A 12,534-nucleotide genomic window follows, 5' to 3' on the forward strand; every position below is an offset into this window, starting at 1 on the left:
ATAAAAGTTGACCCCTGGCACTTGCCTAGAGGCTAGATCTCTATCAAACTCTCCACAGCTATATCACCCTCAGTAATAACTAACTTAAGCATCAGAGGGGTTGGGTCAGGAAACTCTCCTCGACACTAATCTTCGTGTAGGGAGCCACCTCAAACCTACCTAGAAATTTCCATAAGAGTTCCTTGGATGAGCTTATAACTTTGGGGTAGACATCGAACTATACTGATTCATCATTCACCATGCACTTCCACAATAATAAAGATATTTATAAAAATATTATGATTGAACTTAGCATTTTATACTAGTGGTGTACCCTCAATAATTTAATGAGTTAAATATTAGGATGATCATCATCGATGACATTAAATTCGATCGGAATATAATAAGGGTTAATGGATTAAACTAGATCTATGTTTGAAAATGACTATGACAAAAAAAATTAAGCTAAATTACTTATATTATCACACCAAATATGTGACAATCCAACATAATGAAATAATTTATTAAATATAAAAATATATAAGCTTAAATTACTAATATTAATCAATCAAAATTTATAAAATAATATGAGGAATTACACTATTGTATTCGCGTCCTAGTTTTGGTAGCAAGTAAGACTACTAAAGCCCTACACCATATATCTGAATGAATGAACACATTAGGTTTAAGAAATATATGTTCTCTTATTCTCTTCATTTTTGCTAATTTTGAATATTAATTAGAAATTTAGGATCGCAGGAGTCAATCGGTGAAACATAATTATAATATAAAATAAAGCTATAGTTATATTAGTAAAACATTGAATTTCAAAAATAAATTCAAGTTAACCATTATTGATCTTGATTATTATTGAGTGTATACATACATACATATATATATATATATATATATATATATATATATATATATATATATATATATATATATATATATATATATACATATATATATATATATATATACATATATATATATATATATACATATATATATATATACATATATATATATATACATATATATATATACATATATATATATATATACATATATATATATATATACATATACATATATATATATACATATATATATACATATATATATATATATATACATATATATATACATATATATATATATATATATATATATATATATATATATATATATAATTGACAAGAAAATATACATGAAATATTATAAACTACACTCCTACACTATGACAAAATTGGTTTTGCCTAAGTACAATTGTGTATCTATCTGCAAAGAGTTAGCCACCCCGAAATATCTTACGGTTCCTTAATGACCTACGAAAGAAAAAATGGGTTATATAAAGAATTTAACTTAGGATCCATAAGTAGTTATTTTAGCAAACACTTGATAACTAATGTAAATTATAAATATAAACTTCACAAGCTTTGAACGTTCACATGACAAAAGGTCCAAGGTAGTCCGCTATGGTCAAAAGTCTTCATAAGTGCCCACATGATATTACTGCAGAACAAGATAGTGAACTAGTTATAGATACTATCCCAAAGGCCCATCCAGTCATATGTCACTTAGATAGCTCCTGGTTGCTATACTAATTGACACTCCGCACTACTTTACAAAGCTAGAAAATATTCAAAATGATTACTTAGATGACCTATTTCTATGTAATTTTACCTCTATGCGATGATTGCACATAACTTATATTTATTAGCTTGAAACAACCATAAAAGCCAACCAAACTAGGGTGTTAAGCCTATTACAAGCTCTTTGTATGTTTTGCAAAGCATAAACAAAATAAAAAAACATAAACATACATGAGCATTACAATGAACAACATATTTATAGCTTTATTTGACATTCTTCTCCATTTATTCCTTCGATATTCTCGTCAAAGCCTTTGCAGATGTTGCATCTCCTCACCTTAGTTGAATCTTCAATTTTTTGTTCTAACTATGATGCATCTCTTAGCTCTCAACTACTCTCCACCATTGTTGTTGAGTAGTCAGACTTTTGATCCACCATGTTATTTCAACTCGCCAATAACTCTAACTCTAATGTAAGGTCGATTTAGTTATGCTAATCCTTATTAGTTCCTATGAATCCTTTCGATGAAGGAAAAGACCTTCCTTATATGCTAGCCTCTCAATTGTCTTATGTCGCTTAAACTAAGTGAATGACTATTAGAGCTTTAACGAATATCGCCTCATAGATTTTGAACATTTTTTGGGTCTTTCCTTTATAAAATTTACCCATCGATTCCTCTTTCATTTAGTTATTGTCTCCAAGTAGGTTCGCATCCATCCAATTTAAGTGGTGTGATATGTTTAAGAGACTAACACACAGTAAGAAATGCCTTTTCCTTCATATGAGAGATCCGTAAAAATTAACAAAGATCAACGCAACTCGATCGACCTCAGACCAGAGTCGGAGTCATCGACAAGTTGAAGCAATATTGGTGGATCAAAGTTCGACTACTTAACTATAATAGTGTTGAGTGCTTGTCGACTAACTCAAGCGATACTACTACTTAAGCTTAGCAATACCATCACCTAGAGATAGTTTAGGCCATCGATTTGGCCTTCTAATAGCCCAATTTGGGCTAGCTTCAAGCCCAATAACATTCTTGACAAGTTGGCTTTGTTTTGACTTAAAATGACTTCTATCAAGACTTTGACTAGTCAACCACTTGTCTAATACATCTTTGAAGCTTTTATACATTTTTCACTCTTCTAACATGTTGTCCGATCTTCCGATACTTCATTTGAGCCTTTGACACATTATTCTTTTCTTTGACATATCGTTCATTTCATCGGCATGTTGATTTTCTCATGATATGATATTCAATCTTCTGACGTAATATCTATTTTTTTCGACATAATGCTCAAACATTTAATATAAAGTTTGATATTCGGCATATTGACTAATTCTTTGACTTAACATCCAATTTTAGACATAACTTTCAACTCTCGTACGAAGGTGGTTCGATTCTATTGAAGTATTTTTCTGTGTTACTTAATTTAAAAGTATATTAATTCTATAGACTTATTAACTAATTTTATCATCAAAATCTAAATTGAGTAAGTTAAATTCAAATAAATTCTAGAATCGTTGTTTGATAATCTAATTTGTATCCTATAGGCTGAACGGTTTGAGAGGAATATTAAATGACACATTTGACTGGTCCAAAAGTCAAAGTCAATTATACCAAAAAAAAAAAATCACATCCCTTTCAAATTAAAATAAAGACTTGGAGAGTCATATGACTACTAATTTAATTCACATTTGACTGGAAGACGAAACTATGTAGTCAATCTGCTCAACATTCTACCTGTTTCCTATTCAACGACACATTAATGTTGTTCCACATCAAGAATTGGAGTGGAAGCACACATCAAGAATTGGAGTGGTGTGATGGCCATGGATGGGTGAGATCGGATTTACACAAACCATGCTCGTCACTGTAAGAAAATATGATAAATATATTAATCTTACATCTTTATGTTTTCAAATTAAATTAGTATTTAATTTGATATACATTACGATTAGTCAATTTGATTAAGACTCATCAATATTTGAATTCTAACATTAAATTTGACTAGATTTGACTATTGGCAGATGAACTATTCTCAACGGGTAGAATCACCCCATAGCATCAAAGACACCAACAAGTTTAAACCCATAAAAATAAAAAGAAATAATTAAGAAAATACAATCGATCAAATTCATCACAAGTGGAATATATACAATAAGAGAAAATATTAGAGATATTTATGGATATGAGATGGACTAATAGAATAGACTCATGTAGTCGTTAACTAACGACATAATAATCGAGAAGTTTAAACTTTTGAATTGAATCGATATAATATATGTTAAATATTCAAATTTTAACAATGTCGTAATGTTCGTCTTATCCAAATCTAAATACTAAATTAAGAGATGATGCATACTAATGATTTTTTTTCTTTTTTTATTTCATCAAAATCAATATTTTAAACCTGAACCAGTTAGATTAAACTTGATCGAATGACATCAGCTTGACATCATAATTTTTTTAATATTATAAAATGATAAAAGTTATAGAGAATATGTGAAAAAGAGAAGGATAAAGTTGTTCTTTCTTGTTGTGTCCATTCTTAAGTACTTATTGGGCTTTTGCTTCTTTGATATGTTGTGATAAAGTGAGATACACTTTTATATCAATTTTTGGATTTGAATGATCAAATTTATCATGTTTTGTTTAAATTCGATTTTAAAAGTTTTAATCAGGATAGGAATATACTATGCGAACCCATGCATTAACTATGTTTTTCTTGTTTCAAAAATTTATTAGGGTTAATTTGTTTAATAGAACTAGTCAAATAATTTTAGTTTTATTGTAAATATTGATTCAAAGTCAATCAAAATTCTACTTGAAATGAAATGATGTCACTTGAAGGAAAATCCAAGTCAAACTTTACAATACTATATCAAGGGCGTACTTGATAAGGCTATCTACGATTATAATATTGTACTATAACAGATGTATAGTAGAGAGAAAAAATATTTAAAATTAGATATACCGTTCGGTATGTTCTAGTGTACCACTCAGTACACGATATCATATCTTATCGAGCCAACCTCAAAACACCGATACAATTGATGCGAGGTAACAATTGACTGACTCAAATTCTTACATAGTACAATTAAACCGATTGTCACATCATATGATAATGTATGAGATGTCGATCATAGATTAATTAGTGGCAGTCCTGCACGTGTTGGGTCATCCCACCGTATGAAGCCAATCTCAATCTCAATGGCTTCGTAGAACTTTCAAACCTTCAACTCTTCGACTCCCCCCTTCTCCCACTTTATAAGCCCACCTAAACTCCCCTGCACCATCCTCTCTCTCTCTCTCTCTCTCTCTCGTAGCAACAGCAGCAGCAGCAGTAGAGACATCATCATGGGGACCTTGGTAGGTCATGTGGCACCTGGCTTTGGCTTTCTGGTGATTGGGTTATGGCACCTCTTCAACCACATCAAGCTCTACCGCACGCACCCCAACTCCTACATCTCCCACCCATGGTTCTGCGCCCCCAAGCTCAAGCACCTTGAGCTCTACCTCATCATACTCGGCAGCATCGCCTCCATCTCCATGGAGCTGATCATCGGCCCCGAGGCTCACCAGCCCTTCGACGCCGACGGCACCATCCCCTCCAACCACCTGCACAACTTCGAGCACGCTTCCATTTCCCTCTCCCTCCTCATCTACGCCTTGTTCGCCATCGCCCTCGACCGCACCCGCCCCCGCCCGAGGCTCCACGGCGAGATGACCATGCTCCTGGCCGCAGCCGCCTTCGCGCAGCAGCTGCTCATGTTCCACCTCCACTCCGCCGACCACATGGGCGTCGAAGGCCAGTACCACCAGCTGCTGCAGGCCGTCATCGCCGTGTCGCTCGCCACCACCCTCCTCGGCGTCGCCCTGCCGCGGAGCTTCCCCGTGAGCTTCGTCCGGTCGGCCAGCATCGCCTTCCAGGGCGTGTGGTTCGTCGTCATGGGCATCATGCTCTGGACGCCCAGCCTCATCCCCAAGGGCTGCTTCATGAACCGGGAGGAGGGGCACAGGGTCGTCCGCTGCCGCAGCGACGAGGCGCTCCACCGAGCCAAGTCCCTCGTCAACCTCCAGTTCAGCTGGTACATGGCGGCCACCGCAGTGTTCTCCATGCTGCTCTACCTCTTCCTATCGCACTCCTACACCGAGGAGCCGCAGTACCTGCCTCTGGTGGTCAACGACGGAGCTCAAGAGGAGGAGGAAGACTTGGAGTCACAGAAGACGCTGACCGAGTCCGACAGCTTTGTTCCTATGGGGAAAGGGTTTAGGCCATTGGAGCTTGAGAGGTAGAGACAGAAAGGAAGTGCGTCTTGGATCATCATCAAATCGTGTCTCCCACTTTGTTCTTTGTTCTTCTTGTTTGATCCTTCCGTCTTTCTTTGTACAGCTTAGGATACTCTTTTGGCTTCCGGTGCTGTGTGTCTCTTCTCCCCAATGAATGGAGGAGATCAATGCCAGTTGCCATCAATCCTTTTCTTGGAAGAGAATAGTTGGTGTAGCCTTCTGCTGCTAGTTTGATCATTGTTTTTTTTCTTTCTTTCTAATGTATCATCGTCATCATCATCTATAATGTACTCTGCAACACAGTAGATTTGTAAGAGTTTGTCTATGGATGGGAGGCAATTCAAGCAGCAATATGTTGATAGCAGCCTTTCTAAACCTGAAATAACCACACCAGTCAGGACTTGGGGACAGTAATGGTTGAACTTTGACTCCTCTCTCGTTTGCAATGTTCCAAATTTGAATTGGGATATTATCCATCTTATCCATTTACTTTAGTTGAAGACAACAAAAAATAAAAAAGAGAAGTAATCACATCCCTTTTTGTGATTTGATATTTATTATTTTTCAGCTTAAATTATGATGAATAAGAAATCTCTCATGTGATAATGAATCTCTGAACTCGTATCACCAACTATGATTTATATAAAATTTATACATAGAAGATATACCTCAAAATAGACCCATATAAAACAGAGACAAAAGTGTGAAATTTACATGTAGAAAGAATATTGTAATACCCCACAGTTATCACACATAAGATAGGGGCAAAGGTGGCAATTAGAGTATTCATTTTAGATAATTTTTAAATACATATCATAAAAGATCTATTATTAAAATAGAAAAGATTTATGAGTAGTGCCATCTAACCCAAGCATGAAAACACAATATGATAAGCTCGTTTGACTACAGAGAGTTGTAAATTTAAATGAAATGATTTCTTTGTCCTGCAATAGCTGTGGCTTCAAAGCAACTTCAACTGAAGAATTCATTTATTCGGCATATAACAACACAAACATAAAAAGAAACTTTAGCTTCCAAGTCATAATATGGCATAAAAGAACACATGTAAAAGCCAGCACACAAATCCTGTCTACATCATTTGCTCTTGAATAGTTTGTATATAGCAAAAGCCAAAGTGATAAGCTTTCTTCTTAGGCAAATGAACATGGTCTGTCATCATCTTTGATTTGCCCACTGAAGTAAGTCTACATGGAATGGGATGAGGAATCTTTGGATGCTTTAAAGATAATGGATTGCTCTTACAAGAAAACAACTGTCTGTCTTTATCAGGTGAACTGCAACTGCAAAGCATAGCAAACAAGACACATTCTCTTCATCCTCTCAGAGAAAGTAGCAGAACAATTATTTTATAAACTATTTAAAAGAGTGACACTACTATAAAGATTTTCTTGATCTGATACTAGCTGGAGGATTCATATTAACTAGATGACGGTAAATCGACCAATAAGTTCACTTGCCTTCCAGCTTGAGCTAATATAATGAACAAGTGTTTGACTGGGATGGAATGGTTGGAGGAAGGTTAGTGCTTAGAGTGGAGAATGAAGGAAAGATTAGATAGGCAAACCATCTTAGAGGTCAGTATATTAGGATCCATGTTTTGCTGATGAATTAAAGCATCATCCATGAATGATAGTCCACAATGAATCAACAATTTTATCATATGTATATCATACATATGACATGGACTATCATTTTGAAAGGACATAAATCAATATCCGTATAAAAAGCATCTTGTAAGTCTTGAATTTAACTCACTACGAATTCAGGAAGACGGAGACCAACTTTGTTATTTAAACGATTGGAAACCCAACAAGAATTCATGCGGTTCATCAAAGGAGAACAAACGAGGAATCAAACAGTAGAGTATCAGAGAATAATTAATAAGAGACCATAATTGGATACCTTTTGTTCTTCATTACCTATTATAATTCAAAGTTTCGCATCAATGATTTTAGACATTCCAAAATAAGTCAGAACAGGTAATTTAATTGTCTACTGAAACATTGAACTGCTGTGCACTTCTCAAATAACAAACTACACCAACATGAGGAGTACTACAGCTCTCACATTCAGCAATTGTGAAATAAAAAGCCCAGAAATGCAGCCATAAGAGAAAAATTTGCAATTCCATCGGCCAAAGATAACAATAGTTTGGAAGGCACTGTGAAAGAACAAGTTCAGATCACATACAAATGAAAGCTAATTAGTTATTCTGAAAAAGCATGACAAGGTAACTCTTCTTAGCACCAGTACCTCTCCCAGCTGAGCATCCAAGACTGGAGAATACCAGTATCCATTATTATCATGCCACTGGTACCTCTGGAGCCACCAGTACTGCTGGCTTGACATATTCTTCTTCATCTTTTGGCGGATGAATCGTGACGAGATCTGGAAGGGGTGTTGTAGGACCCTGCTTTCCCTTTGGATCCCAATCCAGCATGATTTTGACCTTGATTCCAAGAACACCCTGTTCATAACAATGCGTGAAACTAAAATTAGGAAAAGAAAATCTATATCCAGAAACCGGTATGATCAGTCTCACATCTGATGTTTTTGAGGAAAAAAGGAACACTGAAACAGACACAAACCGCAAATTAAAATGTGACTGGCAAGTAAAAACATTGCATCCAACATCGAAAAAAGTATGCATTAGGTTATCCTGAAGACCATAAAAATAATACATTTGAGCATGAAATAAATGGAGAACTTGATCATATTAGATGCTAACCTGTCTTAGTAGAACATGCCTCACTGCTGAGTCAATATATTCATTAACTGGCTGACCAGAAGATATCATGTATCCATCCTTGAACTTCATAGACTTAGCACGCTGAGCCCTGAGCTTTCCACTCACAATTACCTAAAGAAAAAAAATGAAATAAGACACCAATCCCCACAGAAAAAATGATGCACCATTAGGACCAGTGTATACCTCACATCCCTTGGCACCACTCTCCATGACAAACCTCAATACACCATAACAAGCCCTAAAACATGAGCAAACCAAACACCACTTAAATTCCAAAATCTAATCCATGAACTGTACATATTTTAAAGAAAATCTGTCCACACCATTAACTCTGAAGTTAACAGTCACAAATGTCACATGTAAACAAATGTCACATACAGGAACATACCAGAAAACATGTTATGGAGAACGAGAAAATAATAGATTAAAAATACTATACTGAGATATGAATCCTCGGATGAAATTCATTAGAATTTCTCTGGTGATCTATGTTTGACTTTAGAGTACTAATAAATTGGTGTGAATTTAACTAACCATGGATATAAGATAGTAAAAGGCTCTACAAAATTACAGCATATCACAGACGCAACAGTGTCATAGCATTATGTAGAACACAAGACATGCTTCCATTCCTGCCAGAATTCATGTTAATCAGTCTTTTTTAAGACTGATAAAGAACGGTACACATCAAAACAAGAAAGTATATTCATAATCAGAAACTCGAAGCAAAAACAAAAACTGATCATCAAATGAACATCATAGACGCACATACACATTTCAATGGCCCAGTAGTAAAGGAGGATATGTCTAAGGTAACTGATGCTGACTTTTGATAAAACAGGCCAATTGTGAATAATCACACGGTCAAAATATTACTTGATGTCACTATCAACGAATTTGATGCTTGAGAACAAATTTAAAAAAAAAACATAAAAATGGACAACAAAAAAGTCCAAAAATAGCACCTACGTTTCATTAAATGGATGAACATGTCCTCTGATGTTCGTATCATACAATCTAGAAATATCACAAAGCTAACTACATCAACAACAAACTTGATATGGTCACCTTCCAACACAAAGATGGCCATTACATCCATTTGATTTCTAGACGACAGACATTGCAGACATCAAAAACATATAAAATCATATTCAAACTATGAAAAAGAATAACTTTCCATGGCGGCTAAAATTTGTACAAAATAACAGCTAAAAGACCACGTGATAGCACACAAAAGTTCCGATAAAGAAAGAACCAAAACTCTTTCAGTGCCTATGAAACTTTTCCTCGTGTATCTGAACCTACATTTCCATGTTCTCATCTACCAAAATCCCATTGAGTTATTTATAGAACTGAAACAAGTTTGGCATATGATTGGCAATGAATTAGTAAACATGTTGCCAAATGCTTCCATTATGAGATCAAGAAACATCATGAACCTAGCTGCACCAATAAAAAAAATCACAAACATGAACAAGATACGTAATGATATTAAAACCATGCAAAGATATTATCTAAATTACCACTGTAATTTAAATGATGGCCAATAGATCACATAACATACTAAATAGCATATAAGAGTTAGCCTTAACAGTCATGAAACAGAATTCATGAGATACAGTTTGAGTACAACCATAATTCTAGAATAGGTGCAATACTGTTCCTCTCACATATGCAAGCTTGAACACCCATTTATAACATCGATAACAATTAAGGAATTTAGTACCACGTTTAAACAGCAATAATGAATAAAAGTGTCACAGCTAACAACAAAGCAATAGGAAAATACTTCTTTCATCAAATTTAGAAGTGAAACAAAAGGTGAAATAGTTCTCAACCTCCGAACAGCAAGGCCGCCAAGAAGCTTGTAACGGAGCGATTCAGCCTGAGCAATGGCACAGAGCCCCCTATTGTTCACCTTCTCCGCGTAGAGCTCGACGCCGTTCTCCGGAAAGTTGAATCTTTTCTGCACCACCGACGTCAACTCCCTAATCCTCCTTCCCTTCTCACCTAAATCAACAAGGAATCAAACACTAAACACCACCTATCCAAAGCATGAAAATCGAATCAAACTCCCAAAAGTAACAGATAGCTCACCGAGTACGTTCTGGGTGCGGGTCGCCCGGATGATGATCTCGGTACGCATGGGCGTGACCCTGACCTCCACGCCAGAGTAGCCATCCTCCGCGAGCTCCCTCGTAAGGACCTCGTTCAATTCAGCGAAGAACACCCCATCCGCTACAAACTACGCGAGAGGGAAGGGAATCAAACCAATATACCGAATTGAGAGCGCGACAGCAGAAAACCTCGGGGAAAAGCGAAGAATTGGATCGGAAGAGGTGCAACCTTTCGCTTCTTACTCATCTGGGTCGCCATTTGCGAGGAGGGATTCGAGAGAAGCAGATTCGACGCCGCTTTTGCTCTTTAGACTGGTCGTGCGTTGCGTTGGAAGTTGAAACCCTAGAAGAAGATAAGCGGCGCAAGTGTTCCTTATATCGGAGTTTATCGAGCAGATCGGACGGTTAGGAGAAGTTGATCATGAAACAGAGAGTTTAGATGGATAATTGGAGTTGTGAAGTATCAAAGCCGTCAATCATTTATGGATCATGTAAATGGTCTCCCATTGTTGTTGATGGACCCACAAACAAAGGACTTAATCTCAATTATTAAGATCTGTGGTTTGGATCTTAAAACAAAATGATTTACATCTTCATCATTTTAGAGCAAAAGAACTTGGTCTATTGTAGATGATGGCTTGATTATATATATATATATATATATATATATATATAGGTTCATTCAAATTTGTGTTGTGTTGAATTGTATCATTTGTCACATTTAGACATGAAAAGAAGTATTAAGAATATGAAACTCATCTTCGTTGAAACATCCTAATGATTAATGTACTGTTATTTAGGTCTCATGAGTCAAAATGATAACATCTTGTACCCTGCTTAACGTAATGAACCATATATATATATATATATATATATATATATATATATATATATATATATATATATATATATATATATATATATATATATATATATATATATATATATATATATATATATATATATATATATATATATATATATATATATATATCTAAATCTATTTATTCTAATATCATCAATTTTATTAATAAAAATATAAAAATATAAAATATAAAGATAATTTTAACGTTCCAATTTATAATGATGGATAAATATTGTGAATGAGAAAAAAATGACTAACAAACGATGAGAGCCGCTTTACATATATTTTGACACTAATGCAAATATTAAGCTTTTGTCACTCACAATTGCTTCAACTAAATATAAAATGACTCTCATTTTTTATTGTCATGTCGTTATTTATCACAACCAATTAGAATATTAAAATTATCTTTTTATATTTTATTTTTATATTTCTATTAATAAAATCAATAATACTAAAATAAATGAACATAAATATTTTACTTTCATAATTATAAACATATCGATATAATTTTTTAAAATATAAAAATCAAAATACTAAAATAATTAACTGGATAGCCTAATTTGTAATTAAACCCTCACATATATGCATTTTGAGTTTCATATGTTATATGTAGAGCAAGAAATGCTATGCTAATATCTTATCTACTAGTAAAGTCCATTAAAATGTCATGGATGTCAAAAGCATAATGTCAGTTTCATTGCAACCTGGGTAATGAGAAGCACACAGGTAATGAGAAGCACACAGCAAACATATGGCATTAAGAGCACCTCATAGAAGAAAATAAGCAAAGCCACTTCACTGGCAAAACAAGCAGAAATCAGCAGTGAAAAATAATGCATGATGATATGTCTAACAAAAGGAACTAATTGTACGATCAGTTCTAAATTATTATTAGTTTTTACCTTTA

At 34.7% G+C, this 12,534-nt stretch overlaps 2 protein-coding genes across 4 annotated transcripts; one reads left to right on the forward strand and one right to left on the reverse strand.

The window, feature by feature from the left end:
- The first annotated feature begins 4,682 nt into the window (after positions 1 to 4,682).
- Positions 4,683 to 6,092, forward strand: LOC135611857 (uncharacterized). Its single transcript, XM_065107504.1, has one exon. It carries the CDS (start codon positions 4,940 to 4,942, stop codon positions 5,876 to 5,878), a length of 939 nt encoding a protein of 312 aa, XP_064963576.1. The 5' UTR covers positions 4,683 to 4,939; the 3' UTR covers positions 5,879 to 6,092.
- A 795-nt stretch (positions 6,093 to 6,887) lies between these two features.
- LOC103985449 (small ribosomal subunit protein uS3x) lies at positions 6,888 to 11,147 on the reverse strand. 3 transcript variants are annotated; one of them, XM_065109711.1, is made up of 7 exons: positions 10,989 to 11,147; positions 10,740 to 10,887; positions 10,481 to 10,652; positions 8,826 to 8,880; positions 8,622 to 8,753; positions 8,147 to 8,360; positions 6,888 to 7,173 (listed from the first exon to the last, which is right to left on the reverse strand). In XM_065109711.1, exons 1-6 carry the CDS (start codon positions 11,016 to 11,018, stop codon positions 8,196 to 8,198), a joined length of 702 nt encoding a protein of 233 aa, XP_064965783.1. In that variant the 5' UTR covers positions 11,019 to 11,147; the 3' UTR covers positions 6,888 to 7,173; positions 8,147 to 8,195. The 3 variants fall into 3 exon arrangements, with proteins under 3 accessions (XP_064965783.1, XP_009401422.1, XP_009401420.1); XM_009403147.3 differs by lacking the exon at positions 6,888 to 7,173 and adding an exon at positions 7,993 to 8,054; XM_009403145.3 differs by lacking the exon at positions 6,888 to 7,173 and having other exon boundaries at positions 7,993 to 8,360.
- Positions 11,148 to 12,534: the final 1,387 nt, after the last annotated feature.

Source organism: Musa acuminata, chromosome BXJ2-5 (genome assembly GCF_036884655.1).
Source record: "Musa acuminata AAA Group cultivar baxijiao chromosome BXJ2-5, Cavendish_Baxijiao_AAA, whole genome shotgun sequence".
NCBI lineage: Eukaryota > Viridiplantae > Streptophyta > Magnoliopsida > Zingiberales > Musaceae > Musa > Musa acuminata.

Bases quoted from the DNA above. Each gene is read 5' to 3' on its own strand.
- LOC103985449 (XM_065109711.1), bottom strand. From the start codon at position 11,018: ATGGCGACCCAGATGAGTAAGAAGCGAAAG. The intron at 10,653-10,739 runs GTGAGCTATCTG...TTGTTGATTTAG, and splicing joins CCGCACCCAGAACGTACTCG to GTGAGAAGGGAAGGAGGATT. The intron at 8,754-8,825 runs GTATACACTGGT...TTTTTTCTTTAG, and splicing joins GTGGTGCCAAGGGATGTGAG to GTAATTGTGAGTGGAAAGCT.
- LOC135611857 (XM_065107504.1), top strand. From the start codon at position 4,940: ATGGGGACCTTGGTAGGTCATGTGGCACCTGGCTTTGGCTTTCTGGTG.